General features: G+C 35.4%; 1 protein-coding gene across 5 annotated transcripts in view; it reads left to right on the top strand.

The window, feature by feature from the left end:
• The window catches only part of LOC119504870 (COBW domain-containing protein 3), a 50,138-nt gene extending 40,769 nt beyond the window's left edge, over positions 1–9,369 (top strand). For 3 of the 5 annotated variants that reach the window (XM_037797469.1, XM_037797468.1, XM_037797472.1), the window contains 5 exons: positions 2,478–2,529; positions 6,359–6,427; positions 6,523–6,588; positions 8,665–8,794; positions 9,173–9,369. In XM_037797469.1, coding sequence (XP_037653397.1) covers positions 2,478–2,529; positions 6,359–6,427; positions 6,523–6,588; positions 8,665–8,794; positions 9,173–9,279 — 424 coding nt within the window. In that variant the 3' untranslated portion in view covers positions 9,280–9,369. The remainder of the gene's footprint in view (positions 1–2,477; positions 2,530–6,358; positions 6,428–6,522; positions 6,589–8,664; positions 8,795–9,172) is intronic. The other 2 variants (XM_037797471.1, XM_037797470.1) reach the window with 1 other exon arrangement.
• Positions 9,370–20,469: the final 11,100 nt, after the last annotated feature.

Genomic DNA, 20,469 nt, shown 5'->3' with positions numbered 1-20,469 from the left:
GGAAATTTTGATATACCTGAATTACATATGAAGTGACTCCTGATTTTTAAAAAAATTCCGTAAATTATGTAAAGTCAAAGTGCCCACTTATTGTTTTATGGCAGAAATAGTTATATCCTGACTGGGGGGCCCTTGTGCAAAATTGTGAAATCTCCTTCAGCACCCTAGCCCTTTGCCTGATGTCAGCTTCAGGTACCCAGTATCACTTGCACTTGGCGATAACTGATTATACAGTAGCAAAATCATAAAATTACACCAAGTGTTTTCATACAAAGGCTTTTTATTTCTAATTTTGAAATAAAAGGATTCTCCCATCACCACCCATTAAACAAATATGGCCCTAGAGCATAAACTTGGTTTGGTCATTTTAAAATGGTCTTTTCTCCCTTCTTAGTTCTGGCTTTATTAGGCTGAAGCTGTCACCTAATTTTAGGACCTGTTGGGAGTGTAAGAACCTTTGTCTCTTGTTACCCCTTTCTGCAATGACTGGAGATCTGGCCCATCTTCATCTTTATCCTGCTGTTTCTTTTTTTCTTTTTATTTTAAAATGCCAATGCATATCATTTGAATATTTTACAATTTGTCAGCAGTTAGCCCTGCTCCCTTTCTCTCATTTTCCAAAACTGGCCTAAAACTATATTATTTTATTTGAGTCTATGGGCAGTTTTGATGGCTACAGATCCTGTGATATATTTAAATGTAGTTATAGGGGGAAAAATTAAACATTGCTGCCAGAAGTTTGCCCTTTTTTAGCTTATATACCTCTGTTGGGTCTAACTAAGAGCTTGCAAAGTTGGTTGTTAATTAATATGTAGATCACTGAAATATTTCTTTGTTGAAATCTTTGTCTTTCCCTTTCATAAAAGTTTTATTCCTTTTTTTAAAACTTAAAAAAAATTGTTTTTAGTATGAAATTATTTCTCACTTTATATTCAATGTATCAAAGTTTTTTTCTTTCTACTGTTTTTTTTTTTTTTGCTATAATTTGCATAATAAAGATACTTTCTCCAAAGCAACTAGTTTTTTTTATATCATTCTTAATCTTTAGTTGGGAAAAATAGGAAGAGGTGTTAGTCCTATCTTACTAAGAGAAGAATTAAATCACTGGTTTACAGAGAATGTAATGGTTTATATATGGAACACTAAACTATTTTAGATTTACACACTTTGTTAGTGTAGAGACAAAAGGTGTTACAAGATTACAAGTAAATGTGCAAAATGGGGATTCTGATTCCTGAATTTCAGGTTTCCGTTCCATATACTTGTCCACTAGACTAGGTTACACTTCCCTTCATTTATATGATCAAGAACAAATTAAAGGGCACAAAATTCTGAGACTTACTATGAACTAAACTTAAATGTTCATTGTTAAATTTTTACTTTTAGCTTGCATATTAAGTTTAAGGCAGTCATTGTCCAACAACATTAAATATCGAGCAGAAAGAAAAGGCATATGATTTTTCAAAGATTTTGTAAAGTAATCTGATTCCACACTTGCTTAAGAGCAGTTATAATGCATTAGTGACACTTAATTAGTGACACTTAAAGTCATAGCTATTTAATATGATCCCACCACTATGGATAAGGCCTTTGCATAACTTTCATTTTGTGCTTAACTGCTGAACAGGAGAATCTTTTCCTGAAAAAACCAGCTAATTTGACACTCTTCCTACCAAGACCCCCCAGTGAGACCCATTCACTCCAGCTGTTCTTACTTGCCCCTTCTCTTTCCTAAACTAAATTTACTAATTTACCTCTCACTGTTCTTTAAGGCAAAACATCTGCAAAGTTTTATGTCCTTTTTACCCTCCCATCCCACCCCATCAGTGTCTAAGTGTATGCTACAGTTGTTATGGTTGTAATTTGTTATGCCATATTGATCTTCTTGCTCTTTTCATATCAAAAACAATGCATTTTTAAGATTCTGACTTTTTGTTTTTTCTTAACCAGTAACTAATGGTATAGAGGATTTATATTTGTGAATATTATTTGTTTTTTAATACACAGATATATTCAAGGGATAGCAGTGAAAAAGGAAAATTTACCTTTCTAACAGTTTCCTTAGGTACCAGCATTACTTTCATATTAGAAAACATGAGGAGAGTTGATGAAATTTTGAGCAATATTAAAATGGTTAGAATATGTTTTTCTATATCTAGTATATTAGACCTATTGGAATTTTAAAAAAATCTACTGACAAGTTTAACTACCCAAAATAATGTTACTAAAAGGTTACTTTTCTTCTTTATTGTATGTATGTGTATGCATGTGAATGCATACAATTTTTTAAAGAAAGGTTTTAAAATACCTATTCTTCCGGTTTTTGTCTATTAGAATATGTGAACAGCTGTAAAGCTAGAACTATGAAATGTATTTAGTTATTGAAAGTCTCTTCCTTATTTAACTTTCTGTCTTTAAGTAATATATAAGGTTAAGTCAGAAGTGTATTGATCTCCAAATTTATCAGTTGTTCTCAGTTTGCAGAAAAAACTTCAGCATGTGCCAGCAACACAACCTCATCTTGATCAGGTAAAAAGCATTTAAAAAAACTTTTTGAAGTATCTTTTTAATTAATTTGGCTATCTTTAGTACTGTTTTATTAGAATGCTTTCCAGAAAGGTATTTTAAACTGTGTTGATAGTTTTCATAATTTCAGATGCTTTTGAGATCATCTAATCCAGCCTTTTAACACATAAATGGAATTCATCAAACCAAAGTTGTTTAGGATCTTGGGAAATCCTACTTTCTAGTTTCTGCATTCTATAGATCACTCAACATCTTTTGGTCAGTCCTTCTTTGGGAATTACTACTTAAAAGCAGCCTGGGGGTTCTAAATGCGATTTGATTTTTACTATATTAAACCGATTTAAGGAAAAGACTGGTGTGAGCATCCATGGCCTGTTTAAATTAAAATTGACTTGAGTTTCACCTTCAGGTAGCACTGTAAATTTGAACTCCTTGAGGTGTTTTTTTTTTTTTTCCCATGCTCTAAAATTCTGATTCCTGAGGTAAATGTTTATGATAGAACAAATAAAATGTATTTTCACCCTGCCCTTGTTTTTTTTTAAGCAAATCATCGGTGGTAGAGTTTTAGGATAACTTCTTTGCGCCATTTAAAACAAAGGGAGAAGGAGAGGGTCGGTGGGTAACCAGTGTACCTAGTCTCCCCTTGTCTGTCTTGAAACAGGCACTGATTTCTTGAATCATTAGTGATTTTAATAGGACCAAGATAACCGTAGCTCATTTGTTTTTATTGTGGCTCAGATTTATGGAGATCTGTATAGCTATGTGTGTAGCACCTTTTTTCTGAGAAACTTGACTTAATAGAATATTCATCTTCACTTAATCTTTGAAATGAATGAATGAAAGGAATACAAGTCCTTGGCAGTAGAATTTTTGAGGAAAACTAACCATTTATGATACTCAATCTTAGATGAACTTGAAGCACTTCCTTACTGACCTTGGTGAAAGACATCATACTGGGAGTCAAATGGGGATTAAGAGATGAAGAAAACGTGGTTCTCACTTTCAAGGACCTTTGTAATGGTCCATATCTTTACACCCATAGTACCTTGAGTGTACTCCTATCATGGCATTTATAATGCCTTGTATTTTGGGTTGAAATGCTTTTCCCTTGCAGTAGACTATAAATTCCTTAAGGACGGGACAGTGTCTTTGTTTCCTCATTGTTAAACATTGGCATATGGTAGGCACTCAGTGAATATTTGTTAAAAGAATGAAAAGTAGTGACTCTCAAATAGGGGTGTATATCAGAATCATCTGTGGCATTTTTTTTTTTTTTTTTTAATTGGATACTCAGTAGCCCCTACCTCTCAGAATCTCCAGGAATCAGGCTTGGGTGTGCATATATTATTGTGTATGAGTATTTTAACAGTTTATTATGGAAAATTTCAAACATACATAATATTCAAGAGAATAATGAAATAAATCCCCCTGAACCCATCACCCAGTTTCAATGGCTGTCAGCATTTTGTGATTCGATTTCATCTGTCCCCCTAGCATTTCTTTTGCTGGAGCATTTTTTAACTTTTTAAAAAATAATTTAAATAGGTTTTAAATACTTTTAAAAAAATAAATTTTAAAGAAAGTTTCAAACATTCATAAAAGTAGAGAGAATAGTATAATGAGCTTACATGTACTCATCACCCTTGCAGGAGTATGTTAAGGCAAATCCCAGACATCATGTCATTTCAATAGTAAATAGGGCACATCTTTTTTTTTTTAAAGCTCTATAAGTGATTCTGATGCACTTTCCTGCTTTAGATATAGAAACCTGGGTCGGAATTTAATATTATTGCAGATTGTGAGCTGTGGCACTCAGAAGCTGAACAGTCTCATTGGGTTTAATCCTTCTGAGGCTTCACAAAAGATATTAAGTATTTGGGTATGTAGTTCATGTATTTTCTTTAACATACAGTAAATATACAAGTTTTTAGTATACATGTCAATGAATATTTACATGTATCTAAACCTATATGTATTCATATGCACACAGAAACACACATATATGTAACTCAATCAGGTCAAAATACGGATTTCCAACACCTTTGAGAGTTCCCTTGTCCCTCTCCCCATTCAGGAATTCTCTTCTCCTTAGAAAGGTAACTGCTATTCTGAATTACATACCAAAAACTATCCTTGAACTGGTTGGTTTTTTGACAGGAAGGAGTAAGGAAAAGGGCAATACCATGTGATAAGTGCCTGAGCTGTGTTGGTTACAGTGAGGATAGAAATGGGATATGTCAAGAGATATTTCACAGGTACACTTGCCTGAATATCCTTACTGACTGATTATGGAGAGGTAAGAACAGGGAGGAGTAATGGCAAAGAAGTCTAGTTTGACTAGAGGATCCTAGAAATAGAGAAACCTGGAGTGTAAACCGATCTGGAAGAAAACACAATATATTCAATCTTGGCAGAATTGCACAGTAGAAATATTACAAAGGCAGAGAGGCTCAAAAAACTGGAGTGTGTAGATACAGATTGAGGATTTAAGCATATTAATAGCTTTAGTTTTCCAGATGAAGAAAACAGATAGAAGGTAAGTTATTGCATATTAGGAATTGTTTGCAAAGTAAAAATAGGAATCTGAGGGAAATAACCAGGTAGGTTAAAGCAAAAACAGACCAATCAAATCTGATTATTCCTAAATTTTGTTTTAGAAGCAATTTATTATTTTGGTTTTAGTTATCTGAATTATTGCCTAGCTTTTCTGCTTCTTTTTGTCTGCAGACATGTTAAAGGAGAATTTATTTTAAATTCAGAAGAAAAATAAATTGGCAAACAAAAATCTGAAAATGTGTAATACTGAGGATATACTATATGCATGTTATTCAAGTTTTGCCCCTTAATAATGTCAGTATAGTTCTCTGTTTTTCATGACTGCCTTGTTCACTCCCTATAAGGATGACCTGGGGTTCGAGAATGGGAAGGTAAATGAGAACCCAAGTGGCAATCTATGCATAGTTTATTATTAGGGCTAATTATGAATTAGGAGTTGTCACCCACATCTTGTACACTGGAAATTTACATATTTACAGATTTTATCTTCTTTACAGTTTGTCTAATGTAAGAAAATGTACAGAAAAACATCTAGTTCCAAAGTGTATATCTCCCTATTTGAGCCCGTTGATGAGTTGTCATAATTTTTTAAAACCTTTTTTGTCTCACATTGGAGTTAATTTTACTCATTAAAAATATTGTGATATTTCTAACCTGCCAAAAGCAGAAATAATTCCTGATATAATCTTTAAGCTAAGAATGAAATAGGACTATACTGAAACATTCCCAATATTAAAAGCCCACGTATCCAACCTGAGTTTGTGCTTTTATCACGTTATGCTTAGCCCTTGTGTGTTTTTATTGTTTTGCTTGAAATTTTGGGTTACAGTGGCAAACAGGTTTGGCTTTTAATTATGTGATCTGTTAGAGGAATCTTAAGTTTCTGATTATTTAGAGTTGGCAGTGAAAGATTTCTCAAGATCAGGAGGAAAAATATATCTCAAAGTTAATAGTCTGCAAGTGATGATGTCACCCCCAGAAAGCAAAGACAGATCAGATTGATACCTTAAGATTACAGGTGCAAAATGAGCCGGGTTTTTTTTTTTAAACATTAAATTTCCAAAAGATACAAGATTTTTAAGAATACATTTGTAATAGAGTATAATTGAATGCAGAGAATTATGATCTCGGCTTAATTTTGTAAATGTTTTTTACCGTAGTTCTTTATACTCACGGAAGTAACTGTATTGTTTTTACTTTTTGAAAAAATGTTAGCTCTTGAAATAAAATATTCTGATAAAAAAATTCGCTATTGATTATCTCACTTGATTTGCAGACTATTGTTACGATCACATTTGAAGTACCAGGAAATGCAAAGGAAGAAAGTTTAAATGTATTTATTCAGGTGAATGCAATTTTTAACCAGTTAAAGATTTATCAACTCTTGCATTGTTGTTATTAGCAATGATTGGTCTTATTAAAATATGTCATTTGATACAGAATCTCCTGTGGGAAAAGAATGTGAGAAACAAGGACGATCACTGCATGGAGGTCATACGACTAAAGGTGCAGTATGCAGTTCACATAGTTTTATGCTTTTGGACAAAGTCCCTTTTCTTGGCTGTTATTCTAAACCATATTTGGTTTTGAACAGAAGCACTAGTTTTAGTACAAATAACCTTTATTCTTTTCATTTTTCTTTATCATTCCCATTGCTAAAAGGAACTTTGGAAATCACTGCATAAAGCATGATTTTATTTATACAGCTTATTTGGTGTTGCAGCTAAAACAACCTGTATGCTTTGAAATGTTACCTGATGCCCTCAATTCCTAGGTGTTCTGAGCAGTTAATCTGACAAATGAGCATTATTCTATTAAAATTCTCCTCCCCTGGGCATATGCTTGGTCAGCTAGAAAAAAATGGAAACTTTTCCTTGTGTTTGTTTTTCCAAGAGAGGTTCGTTAACAGAGAAACAATATTAGAAAATTTGCTGCTGCTGAACCTTATGTTTCTTGATGCATTTAGCAGACACTATACATTTGTCATAATCTAGACAAAATTACAAAGGACTAGAAGAAATCTTGCATTGTGTGTGGAAACCCATTCATATTACTTAATATTTCTGTAATTATGTCATGGAAAGAGGCAGTGGTTGTAGGTGTATGTTTCACCCAATCAGCAGTCATTCGAGTGTCTACTCGTGTGTCCAAAAATGTGCATAAAGGTTTCCTTATTACTGTTCATTACTATTAATGTTAGAAAATTGACCTGCTCTCCAGCTAGTGACTGACTACACAGGATCACCAGAATGACAGTGAATGACACTATTAATAAAGGTTTTAGGCTTAGGTTTCTTTACTTCTTGTACTGGCTCTACGTGGGGCTGGCTCTGCAGAGCAACACAGGGGAATCCTAGTCATTCTCAGAGGAACTAAGCCAGTTCCTGCTTCTTTATGACTGTAGTACCATCTATATTTCATGATCCTATTTCACTCTATAACTTTTTTTACCCCCTAGTAGTGAATAAGCAGTGGTTACAGAAAAGCAGCAGTTCAGGCATTTACACTAATGCTGCCACCAAGACTCCTGCACGGAATTCAGCACAGCAACTTATCCTGCACCATCCCAGTTTGGATTTTGTCCTTAAATTTGTGACAGTTTTATGCAGTTGTCTTCTTTGGTTCTTCTTTCCTCTGGCCTTCCTCTCTTCACAATAGAGGGGGATTCTGGGACAGAACTGTATTGAAATAGCCTTCCTTCTCTGTCCTGTTACCAAGCATTAATTGCATAATAATCAACATGTTAAAACGTTAACCTCAGTGACAGCTAATGCTTCAGAGTCTTTACACAAGTAATGCAAAATTGATGCTTAAATAATTTTTCCCAAAGATTTTCTCATTACATATTAAAATTCAAATTAAAAAAGTAGAAATCAAAACTGGGTACAAGAAAAGAAAAATCAGAAAAACTCCCCCTCCCCCCAATATTTAAAAGGGTTACCTTTGTGTGGTTGGAATGACTATGAGTCATTTGTCTCTTTCTGTTTTTCAATATATATATACTAATTTTATAAAAAATATGTTTAATAAGCTATTTCAAATATATTAATTTCATCCCCATAGAAGCCAATTTATCACATTTGTTCCTCAGTCCTGCAAATCAATACAAAATAAACTTTTATGCAGATAAATATAATACTTTTATTTCACCATTGTCTGCTTCATTTATTGCAACCCATTTAAAAATCTACTTTATTGTATTCATCTTAACTTTTCAAATTTTCTCTCTAAAACTGAAACTTTAAAATCCTTAAGAGTAAATGAACAGTCTGTAGATCTGATACATAACACCATTTTATTATTTCCATTTTTGGTTGTGGTAAGTAACACTGAGAGGACATCTTAATACATATATTGATTTTATAATTAGAAACCGTAGTGCACAGATCTCTTTTTTTTAAAGTTGGAGGTTTTAAGAAACTAATTCTTAATTAATAATTTGGATTAAGTAATTTTAACAGCATCTTCTTTATGAGTTTGTATTTTAAAAATGAATAGGAACAATTAATCCATTAATACTGATGGCTATATTTATGATTTTTAATTAGAACTGAAGCTGATGGATCTTTTTCCTTTGAGCAGGGGCTCGTGTCAATCAAAGACAAACCACAACAAGTGATTGTTCAAGGTGTCCATGAACTTTATGATCTGGAGGAAACTCTGGTGAGCTGGAAAGATGACACTGAGAGGACAAATAGATTAGTCCTTATTGGTAAGTTACCAAGGGTTAAACTGCTAAAGCAAAGTAAAAAATAGTTGGAAGGGATACATGTGCCACTTAAACAACATTAACCAATAAGAATCCCTTTTCTAAATCAGTTTGTGATGAATGTATTTGTTGTAATCATGTGATAACATTCATAAGAACATGTTAGATCTTTTACTTTTCTTCAGATAGTTTTAGAAAAGTGAGTAATCCATACGCCAGTTTGGTTCTGAGGGATTTAACTAGAAAGTTAAGAAAGAAACCATTCAGTTACTATTGTTTTTGTTAATTTCTGAAAATCAGTAAATATTTAATAATCTGGAATTGTTATGTAAACTGTTGTTTCAATAAATACAAGATAATCATACCATTTTCTTTTTGCAGGCAGGAATTTAGATAAACATATCCTTACACAACTATTTATTGCTACTGTGGCAGAACCAGAAAAGCAGTGGACAGCACATTTCAATGAAGATCAAGGTCATCCGTAACAGAAGCATTTCTTATTAAAAGGACTAAATGAAAAAAAAAAAAAGGGAATAAGTTTCCTATTGGGTGTAGTTCAAACATCTGTTGTTTTAGATTACTTCTGTTATGAATGCCAATGATTTATTTTAGGTATTTATTTTTATAGAGTACAAAAAATACAGTAAACCAGTACTATAAAACATTTGACATTCATACAGTGAAATATAACATTCTCTGAATATATTTCTTTTTGAAGACAGGTGTTTCACAGAAATTATTTTCCAGAATTGGCTTTGGAGTACCTATATGCTGTATTTCTTACCTGTGAAAGTTATTTATAATAATGATGATAAAACTTATTTCAATGTTGTCCTTTTTCTTTAGAACTTCAGCTGATTGTCTAAATATAATGGTTATATTGTTATTAAAAAATTTAAAAAACAAATAATGTCCACCTTTTTGTTAAAGGAAATGAAAGGCTAGGTGGCTGGAGATTTGTAAGTGGAAAAAATCTGAGTCAAAGAAATTAATTTAAATAATCTATTTTTGGTCAAGCTAAGCCTTACTGGTGGTTAGTGTAATGAAACTTTAGCCATTCATTTGGTAATATATTTTGGAGATTCCAATTGTAGAACTTTTAAGTAAATTTTACTACTGGTACTAAATTCATCTTTCTAAAATTGTGGTTTTATATATTATATAAAACATTAATTGTGCCATTTTAACCATTTTTAAGTGTACAATTCAGTGGCATTCATTACATTTACAGTGTTGTGCCACCATCAACACTATGTGTTACAAATATTTCTTATCACCTCAAAAAGAAACTCGGTACCTATTAAGTAATAACTTCCCATTTCCCCTCCTCCAACTCTTCCTAACCTCTAATCTACTTTCTGTCTCTATGAGTTTGCTTTTTCTAGATACTTCATATAAGTGAAATTGTACAATATGTGTCCTTTTGTGTCTGGCTCATTTCACTCAACATGATATTTTCAAGGTTTATCCATGTTGTCACATTTATCAGTACTTCATTTCTTTTTAGGGTTGAATAATATTCCATTGTATGTATATACCACATTTTGCTTATCTATTCATCTATAGATGAACATTGGGTTGTTTCCCCCTTTTGGCTATCTTGAATAATGTTCTCATGAACATCAGTGTAGAAGTATCTGTTTAAGTCCCTGCTTTCAGTACCTTCAGATATATCTAGGAATGGAATTGCCAGGTCATATGGTAATCCTAAGTTTAACTTCCTGAGAAACTGCCAAACTGTTTTCTACAGAGGCTGTACCATTTTTCGTTTCCACCAGCAATATAGAAGGGTTCCAATTTCTCCACATCCTCACCAACATTTATTTCCTGTTTCTGAATTATAGCCATCATAGTGGGTGTGAAATTGTATCTCACTGTGGTTTTGGTTTGCGTTTCCCTAAAGGCTAATGGTGTTGAACATCTTTTCATGTGCTGTTGTTCATTTGTATATCTTCTTTGCAGAAATGTCTATTCAAGTCCTTTGCACTTTTTTAATTGGGTTTGTCTTTTTGTTGTTGAGTTGTAGGAGTTCTTTATATATTCTGGATATTAAACCCTTATCAGATATATGATTTCTAAATATTTTCTCCCATTCTGTAGCGTTTTTTTTTTCTTTCTCGATAATGTTTGATGCACAAAGGTTTTTAATTTTGATGAAGTTCAGTTTATTTTTCTTTTGTTGCTCATGCTTTTGGTGTCATATCTAAGAATCTATCGCCAAATCCAAGGTCTTGATGATTTTCCCGTATGTTTTCTTCTAAGGGTTTTGTAGTTTTAGCTCTTGTATTTAGGTCATTGATCCATTTTGAATTAATTTTGGTTATGGGTTCATTTTGGTTTTTTTGAACTTCTTTAATTATAAGTAGAAACTGAAAAGTGACAATGTCTAAGACTGCAGATGTAACTGCAGATGACTTAATAGTTTTAAATAGTTTGTATATGTAGTTTGTGTGACTTTTCTCCTATTCCTACTGAAAGCCAAGTCAGCATAAATATAAGCATTAGATTGAACTTAAAGAAGAGCTTCCCCAAATTAATGCTTATTAAATATCAGGGAAAGCTATCAAAATGACTTTTGGACTTTCTTTTTTTGGAATTTTAAATAAACGAGTTACATTTTGTATCTTGTTTAGAAGTACTGGACTATTTGATTAAATCATCTCAAATTGGTTACTGCTGTTGTATATTTTTGGGTTCTACCAATAAGGTTGCTGATTCTGATCTTCCTTCCTCTCCCTTCCATACCTTTTTATTTAGAACACCTCTGTATTCATCCAATTGCTTTCTGAATCCATTCTCAATTCATGGTTGAGAGTACATGCTTATTTTGTGGCAGCAACATTGCCCAATAGAAAGTCAGCTGATTTTTGAGTTAGATCTGAGCTTTAATCCCATTTTTACTGCTTCTTGTCTGGGTAATCTTGAGCAGATTACTTACTTTCAGATTAGTTTTCTTATTTATAAAATGCATGGTGATAGTATCAACCATTTAAGGTTGTTGTGAGGATTAAATAGGTTTGTAATGCACTCAGCTGAGCTCTGGCACACAGTAGACCCTAGATAAATGTTTTCTTCTTCCTAACAAATTTGTTTTATAATTAATGTATTCATGATCATACTTAATACTTACTATTTTGCTGAAGATCATTATCTAGATCTCTCTATTCTAGTCCATGAGAAGGAGGTTATAGTTAATTGTCCTGTTGTGGGAGAAATGTTTGAAGTCATATTAATCTATACTCTTAAATATCTGTATTTATAGAACACAACCATATTTGTCTTTTCTTAATAAATGTATTAAATTCACCTTTAAATATTTTTCATTGCACAGGTATTGCATGAATACATTTGTGCTATAAAAATGCAAACACTACTGATGAAGTTAGTCTCCCCTGCCCCTTCTTCAATCCCTGCCACTTTGTAGGGGTAAGCCAGTGTTGTCAGCTTAATGTCTGTCCTTTTAGACTCTTCTTTTCTGTTTCACACCCATTAGAGTGCTTCAAAATGAGTTATTTTCCAGTGATTAGAGCCATAGTTTAACATCCTTCTTCAATTTGCCATAGAGGTTTATTTTTTTTTTTTTCTTGATTTTTTTTTATTTGCTATTGAAAATGGTATCTTCTTCTTGAGTGTCTCTTCAGTTTGTTCATTTCTAGCAGATAGAAACTTTTACTGACTTATGTGCATTAATCTTGTATCCCGCTACTTTGCTAAATTTGTTTATTAGCTCTAATAGCTTAATCATCGATTTCTCGGGGTTTTCCAGATATAAGATCATATCATTTGCAAACAATGACAGTTTTACTTCTTCCTTTCCAATTTGAATGCCTTTTATTTCTTTGTCTTGCCGGATTGCCCTGGCTAGCAATTCCAGCACAATGTTGAATAACAGTGGTGATAGTGGGCATCCTTGTCTTGTTCCTGATCTTAGAGGAAAGGCTTTCAGTCTCTCATCATTGAGTACTATGCTGGTTGTGGGTTTTTCATATATAGTCTTTATCATATTGAGGAAGTTTCCTTCAATTCCTACCTTTTGAAGTGTTTTTATCAAAAAGGGATATTGGATTTTGTCGAATGCTTTTTCAGCATCTATTGAGATGATCCTTTGATTTTTCCCTTTTGCTTTGTTAATGTGTTTTAATACATTGATTGATTTTCTTATGTTGAACCATCCTTGCATGCCTGGAATGAACCCCACTTGGTCATGGTGTATGATTTTTTTAATGTGTCTTTGGATTCGATTTGCAACTATTTTGTTGAGGATTTTTGCATCTATATTCATTAGGGAGATTGGCCGGTAGTTTTCTTTTTTGTAGCATCTTTGCCTGGTTTTGGTATTAGATTGATGTTAGCTTCATAAAATGAGTTAGGTAGTGTTCCATTTTCTTTGATGTTTTGAAAGAGTTTAAGTAAGATTGGTGTCAGTTCTTTTTGGAAAGTTTGGTAGAATTCCCCTGTGAAGCCATCTGGCCCTGGGCATTTATTTGTGGGAAGCTTTTTGATGACTGATTGGATCTCTTTGCTTGTATTTGGTTGGTGAGGTCTTCTGTTTCTTCTCTGGTCAGTCTAGGTTGTTCATATGTTTCCAGGAAATTGTCCATTTCCTCTACATTATCCAGTTTGTTGCCATACAGTTTGTCCATAGTATCCTCTTACAATTTTTTTAATTTCTTCGGGATCCGCAGTAACGTCACCTTTCTCATTCATTATTTTATTTATCTGGGTCTTCTCTCTTTTTGATTTTGTCAGTCTAGTTAGGGCTTGGCAATCTTGTTGATGTTCTCAAAGAACCAACTTTTGGTGTTGTTTGTCCTCTCTTGTTTTTTTGTTCTCTGTGTCATTTATTTCTGCTTTCATCCTTGTTATTTCTTTTCTTCTACTTGGTTTAGGATTGGTTTGCTGTTCATTTTCTAGCTTCTTCATTTGAGCCATTAGTTCTTTGATTTTGGCTCTTTCTTGCTTTTTAATATATGCATTTAGTGCTATAAATTTCCCCCTCAGTACCGCTTTTGCTGCATCCCATAGGTTTTGGTATGTTGTGTTCTCATTTTCATTCATCTCTATATATTTTGCAATTTCTCTTGCTATTTCTTCTTTAACTCACTGATTGTTTAGGAGCATGTTGTTTAACCTCCAGGTATTTGTGAATTTTGTAAGTCTCTGATGGTTATTGACTTCTAATTGTATTCCATTGTGGTCGGAGAATATGCTTTGAATAACTTCAATCTTTTTAAATTTATTGAGCCTTGTTTTATGTCCCAGCATATGATCTATTCTGGAGAAAGTTCCATGAGCACTAGAGAAGAATGTGTATCCTAGTGATTTGGGACATAATGTTCTATATATGTCTGTTAAATCTAATTCATTTATCAGATTGTTTAGGTTTTCAGTTTCCTTATTGGTCTTCTGTCTGGTTGATCTGTCTATAGGAGTGATGTGTTGAAGTCTCCCACAATTATTGTGGAAACATCAGTTGCTTCCTTTAGTTTTGCCAGTGTTTCTCTCATGTATTTTGTGGCACCTTGATTGGGTGCATAAACATTTATGATTGTTATTTCTTCTTGTTGAATTGCCCCTTTTATTAGTATGTAGTGGCCTTCTTTGTCTCTCATAACATCCTTGCATTTAAAGTCTATTTTATCTGAGATTAATATTGCTACACCTGCTTTCTTTTGGCTGTAGCTTGCATGAAATATTTTTTTTCCATCCTTTCACTTTCAATTTCTTTGTGTCCCTGTGTCTAAGATGAGTCTCTTACATGCAACATATTGATGATTCATTTTTTGTAATCCATTCTGCAAATCTGTATCTTTTAATTAGGGAGTTTAATCCATTTACATTCAATGTTATAACCATGAAGGCATTTCTTGAATCAGCCATCTTATCCTTTGGTTTATGTTTGTCATAGATATTTTTTCCCTCTCTCTATTAATATCCTTTAATGTACCCATACTGAATCTCTTTAGTACTGAACCTTTCTCCATGTCTCTCTCTCCTTTCTTTGTTTCTCTGTCTGTAGGGCTCCCTTGAGTATCTCCAGTATGGCAGGTCTCTTGTTAGCAAATTCTCTCAGCGTTTGTTTGTCTGTGAAAAATTTAAGCTCTCCCTCAAATTTGAAGGAGAGCTTTGCTGGATAAAGTATTCTTGGTTGGAAATTTTTCTCACTCAGAATTTTTTTTTTTAATTTTTTAAATTTTTATTGGGATTGTTCAGATACCATACAATTATCCAAAGATTCAAAGTGTACAATCAGTTGCCCCTGGTACCCTCATACAGCTGTGTATCCATAGCCACACTTAATTTTTGTTCAATTTTTAGAAGCTTTTCATTACTCTAGACAAGAAATAAAGTAAAAGATGAAAAAAGAAAAAAAGAAAAGGAAACTCAAATCCTTCCATATCCCTAACCAACCTCCCTCAACTGTTGACTCATATTGTTGCTATAGTACATTTGTTACTGTTTATGAAAAAATGTTGAAATACTACTAACTGTAGTATATAGTTTGCAATAGGTATATATTTCTTCCCTATATGTCACTCTATTATTAACTTCTAATTGTATTGTCATACATTTGTTCTGGACCATGGAAGAGATTTCTGATATTTGTATGGTTAATCATGGACATTGCCCACCATAGGATTCAGTTGTATACATTCCCATCTTTTGATCTCCAGCTTTCCTTCTGGTGACATATATGACTCTGAGCTTCCCCTTTCCACCTCATTCACGCACTATTCGGCACTGTTAATTATTCTCACATCTTGCTACTGACATCTCTGTTCATTTCCAAACATTTAAGTTCATCCTAGTTGAACATTCTGCTCATACTAAGCAACTGCTCCCCATTCTTAAGCCTTGTCCTATATCTTGGTACCTTATATTTCATGTCTATGAGTTTACATATTATAGTTATTTCCTATCAGTGAGACCCTGCAATATTTGTCCTTATGTGTCTGGCTTATTTCACTCACTATACTGCCCTCGAGGTTTTGTCATCAACACATTTTTTTTTTAATATGGTTTTGTTCACACACCGTACATTCCATCCTAAGTAAATAATCAATGGCTCTCTGTATGGTCATATATTTATGTGTTCACCACCTTCACCACTATCTATATAAGGGCATCTTCATTTCTTCCACAAGGCAGGAGGGAGAGTCAAAGAAGATAGAGAGGCAAAAGAAAGAGGAAAAAAAATGACAGCTAGGAAGCAGCAAAAGGAAAAATAACCTTAAATCAAAGCAGAGTAAAGAGTCAGACAACACCACCGATGTCAACTGACTAACATGCCTCCCCTATCCCCCCCTTATCTGCATTTTCCTTGGTATATTGCCTTTGTTACATTAAAGGAAGCACAATACAATGATTCTGTTAGTTACAGTCTCTAGTTTACGTTGATTGCATCCCTACCCCAATGCCTCCCCATTTCTAACACCTTGCCAGGTTGACATTTGCTTGTTCTCCCTCGTAAAAGAACATATTTGTACATTTTATCACAATTGTTGAACATTCTAGATTTCACCAAGTTACACAGTCCCAGTCTTTATCTTTCCTCCTTTCTTCTGGTGTCTCACGTGCTCCCAACCTTCCTCTCTCAAACGTATTCATAGTTATCTTTGTTCAGTGTACTTACATTGCTGTGTTACCATCTCCCAAAATTGTGTTCCAAACCACATACTCCTGTCTTCTATCACTCTGTAGTGCTCCCTTTAGTATTTCCTGTAGGGCAGGTGTCTTGTTCACAAAGTCTCTCATTGTCTGTTTGTCAGAAAATATTTTGAGCTCTCCCTCACATTTGAAGGACAGCTTTGCTGGATATAGGATTCTTGGTTGGTGGTTTTTCTCTTTCAGTATCTTAAATATATCACACCACCTCCTTCTTGCCTCCCTGGTTTCTTCTGAGAGATCCGCACATAGTCTTATTATGTTTCCTTTGTATGTGATGGATTGCTTTGCTCTTGCTGCTTTCAGGATTCTCTCTTTGTCTTTGACATTTGGTAATCTGATTATTAAGTGTCTTGGCATAGGCCTCTTCAGATCTATTCTGTTTGGAGTACACTGCGCTTCTTGGATCTGTAATTTTATGTCTTTCATAAGAGATGGGAAATTTTCATTAATTATTTCCTCTATTATTGCTTCTGCCCCTTTTCCCTTCTCTTCTCCTTCTGGGACACCAATGATATGTACTTTGTTTCATCTTTAAGTTCCTGGAGATGTTGCTCATATTTTTTCATTCTTTTCTCCGTCTGCTCCTTTGTGTGTAGGCTTTCAGGTGTTTTGTTCTCCAGTCCCTGAGTGTTTTCTTCTGTCTCTTGAGATCTGCTGTTGTATGTTTCCATTGTGTCTCTTGTCTCATGTGTTGTGCCTTTCATTTCCATAGATTCTACTATTTTTTTTTGAACTTTTGATTTCTGCTGTATGTATGCCCAGTGTTCTCTTTACAGCCTCTATCTCTTTTGCGATATCTTCTCTAAACTTTTTGAATTGATTTAGCATTAGTTGTTTAAATTCCTGTATCTCAGTTGAAGTGTACATTTGTTCCTTTGACTGGGCCATAACTTTGTTTTTCTTAGTGTAGATTGTAATTTTCTGTTGTCTAGGCATGGTTTCCTTGGTTACCCCAATCAGGTTTTCCCAGACCAGAACAGGCTCAGGTCCCAGAGGGAAGAAATATTCAGTATCTGGTTTACCTGAGGGTGTCTCTTAGAAAATTAGTTCCTGTGATGCCTCAGGTCACTGTGCTTTTCTGCCCAGCAGGTGATGCCTGTTAGCCTATAATTCTTGACTGGTGTGAGGAGGTATGGCCGTGTTCCCCCAGGCTCTGGGGTCTGGTTCTGAATGGAAAGGGCCCCACCCCTTTCCTCTTAGAGAAGATAGATCCCTTAGGGGGAGGTCATTAGCATTTCAATGGTCTCTCTCTCTGCTTGTGCTATCTCTACCCTTCTTTGAGTCACAGCACTGGGAACTGTAATGGCTGGGGCTTTCTCCACTGAGCCGAAAAAGAAACAGACAGTCCCCTTCAGACCTATTCCAAGGTGACCCTCCAGCTCTCCAAGGTCAGTCATCACCCAAAGCCTCCATCTGTTTTTTGGGGATTCGTACCTGTAGTGAGCAGTTCATACTCGCTACTTAAAACCCCAGTTGGCGCTCAGCTGAGCTATATTTTCTTGCTGGGAGAGAGCTTCTCTCTGGCACCACAAGGCTTTGCAGCTTGGGCTATGAGGGAGGGAGCCTCACGACTTGGATCTGCAGGTTTTACTTACAGATTTTATGCTGTGTTCTTGGGCATTCCTCCCAATTCAGGTTGGTGTATGATGAGTGGACTGTCTTATTTGGCCCCCTGCAGTTATTCTGGATTATTTACTAGTTGTTTCTGTTTTTTTTAGTTGTTCCAGGGGGACTACTTAGCTTCCACTCCTCTCTATGCCCCATTTTCCCCGTAACAAGTCTCACTCAGAATTTTAAATATGTCATGCCACTGCCTTCTCACCTCCATGGTGGCTGCTGAGTAGTCTTACTTAGTCTTATGTTGTTTCCTTTAGATGTGGTGAATTGTTTTTCTCTTGCTGCTTTCAGAACTTTCTCCTTCTCTTCCATATTTGACAGTGTGATCAGAATATGTCTCGGAGTGAGTTTGTTTGGATTTATTCTATTTGGAGTTTGCTGGGCATTTATGATTTGTGTATTTATGGTGTTAAGAAGATTTGAGAAGTTTTCCACAACAATTTCTTTGAATACTCTTCCTAGGCCTTTACCCATCTCTTCCCCTTCTGGAACACTGATGAGTCTTATATTTGGACGTTTTATTTTATCTATCATATCCCTGAGGTCCATTTCGATTTTTTCAATTTTTTTCCCCATTCTTTCTTTTGTCCTTTCATTTTCTGTTCTGTCATACTCCAGGTCATTGATTGGTTGTTCAACTTCTTCTAGTCTTGTACTATGAGTATCCAGAATCTTTTTAATTTGGTCAGCAGTTTCTTTAATTTCCATAAGATCATCTATTTTTTTATTTACTCTTGCAATGTCTGCTTTATGCTCTTCTAGGGTCTTCTTGATGTCCTTTATATCCTGTGCCATGCTCTTCTTCATGTCCTTTATATCCTGTGCCATGGTCTCGTCGTTCATCTTTAGTTGTTTGATTAATTGCTCCAGGTACTGTGTCTCCTCTGATCTTTTGATTTGGGTGCTTGGGCTTGGGTTATCCATATTGTCTGTTTTTTTCATATGCTTTAAAATTTTCTGTTGTTTTTGGCCTCTTGGCATTTGCTTAACTTGATAGGGTTCTTTTAGTATTTGTAGACTGATTGAAATCTTTATCTCTAATTTGTCAGATCTACAGCTTCGTGGAGTACACTTTAACTAACTAGCAGGTGGCGTCCACAAGCTTCCTGTTCCCCTCAAGCCACTTCTCTCCCACTTTGTCTTTGTGGTGAGTGTGGGAGTGAGTCTTGTGGGGTCCAATTGGTGTACCAAGCTTGCATGTGTAGTTGGTGTTGCCTGCTCTGTATATGGGGCATGTGTCTGGGTGGTCAGGGAGGGGGGCAGCTCTAAGAATCAAATCTCCCTGGTGTTCCTGGAGTTTTAAAGCTGCTGCAATAGTCTAATCCTTCAGTTCAGTCCTGCCACAGTTTGTCTCTGCCGCTGACCCACAAGTCCTTGGTATTGGTGTATGGCCCCTGAGACTTGCGAGTGGGTCCCTCTTCCAGGCTGTGCACCCCCACGTCCTCTGTTGAGGGATGACTGTGCTATGTCACAGGTGAGTGCCGTCCCCCCAGGGTGGTTCTGGGCTGCAGGGCTGTGTAGGGAGGCTTCCAGTCTGCTGAAAGGATGGCTGAGTGGGGCGTGTTAATTCACACTGCTCTGCCTTCTCAACTCTGGGACAACCTGCTGAGGGTGCAGGGAAGGCTAATGTCCACACCTGATTTTGTGGTGTGTGCATGTTATTGGAAGCACTTCCATCACACTGGGTTGTCTGGGGCAGCTCTGGGCTTTGGGGCCAGAGATGGTCAGGAGTGTTCCCTGTCCACCAGGATGATGGCTGTGAGAGGATGCCCCCCTTTTCTTGGGAAGGTGTGGTGTTTATGAATTTTCTCAGCCACTGGATTATTGCCTTTTGTCTCAGAGCTCTCTTAGTTCTGCTCTTGTCTTGACCTGCCCAAATTGAAGTCTTTGAGGCTTTCTGTATTGGGCTTCTTAGAGTAATTGTTTTAGAAAAAGAAAAATAAATAAAATTAAAAAAAAGGGCCCTCCTTGCAGATCTAATGGGTTATTGAAATGCTAAGAGACAAAGCAATTAGGGCCATTAAGGAAGGGACCAAGGGGCAGAGAGATGGGTTTTTCTTCTGGATTTGCATATGATCCTCAGGGCCTGAGCTCTGCCCTTCACCTTTCTATGTTCACCAGAACTCCAAAAAGCCTCTGCTTTTATTTTTGGGTTTTTCTTGCTGTTTTTGCTATCCCTATCTCCTCTATGCTCGGCTGGCTGCTCTCGGATTCTCCAGTGTCTGGTCTCAGTCTATCTATGCTTGGAGTTTGGATCAGTAGAATGAGTTTCCCGTAAGAGCCACCACTGCAGTTCTCCCTCCTCGTTTCAAGCGCTGACGGCCGCCCCTCCCACAGGACTGAGCCTGGCAGGTAGGGGCGCGGGTCCCCTGGCTGCAAAAACTTACAGA

Source organism: Choloepus didactylus, chromosome 10, assembly GCF_015220235.1.
Source record: "Choloepus didactylus isolate mChoDid1 chromosome 10, mChoDid1.pri, whole genome shotgun sequence".
NCBI classification, from domain to species: domain Eukaryota; kingdom Metazoa; phylum Chordata; class Mammalia; order Pilosa; family Megalonychidae; genus Choloepus; species Choloepus didactylus.
The sequence above is the reverse complement of the archived record's forward strand: the minus strand, read 5'-3'. Positions and strand labels throughout refer to the sequence as shown.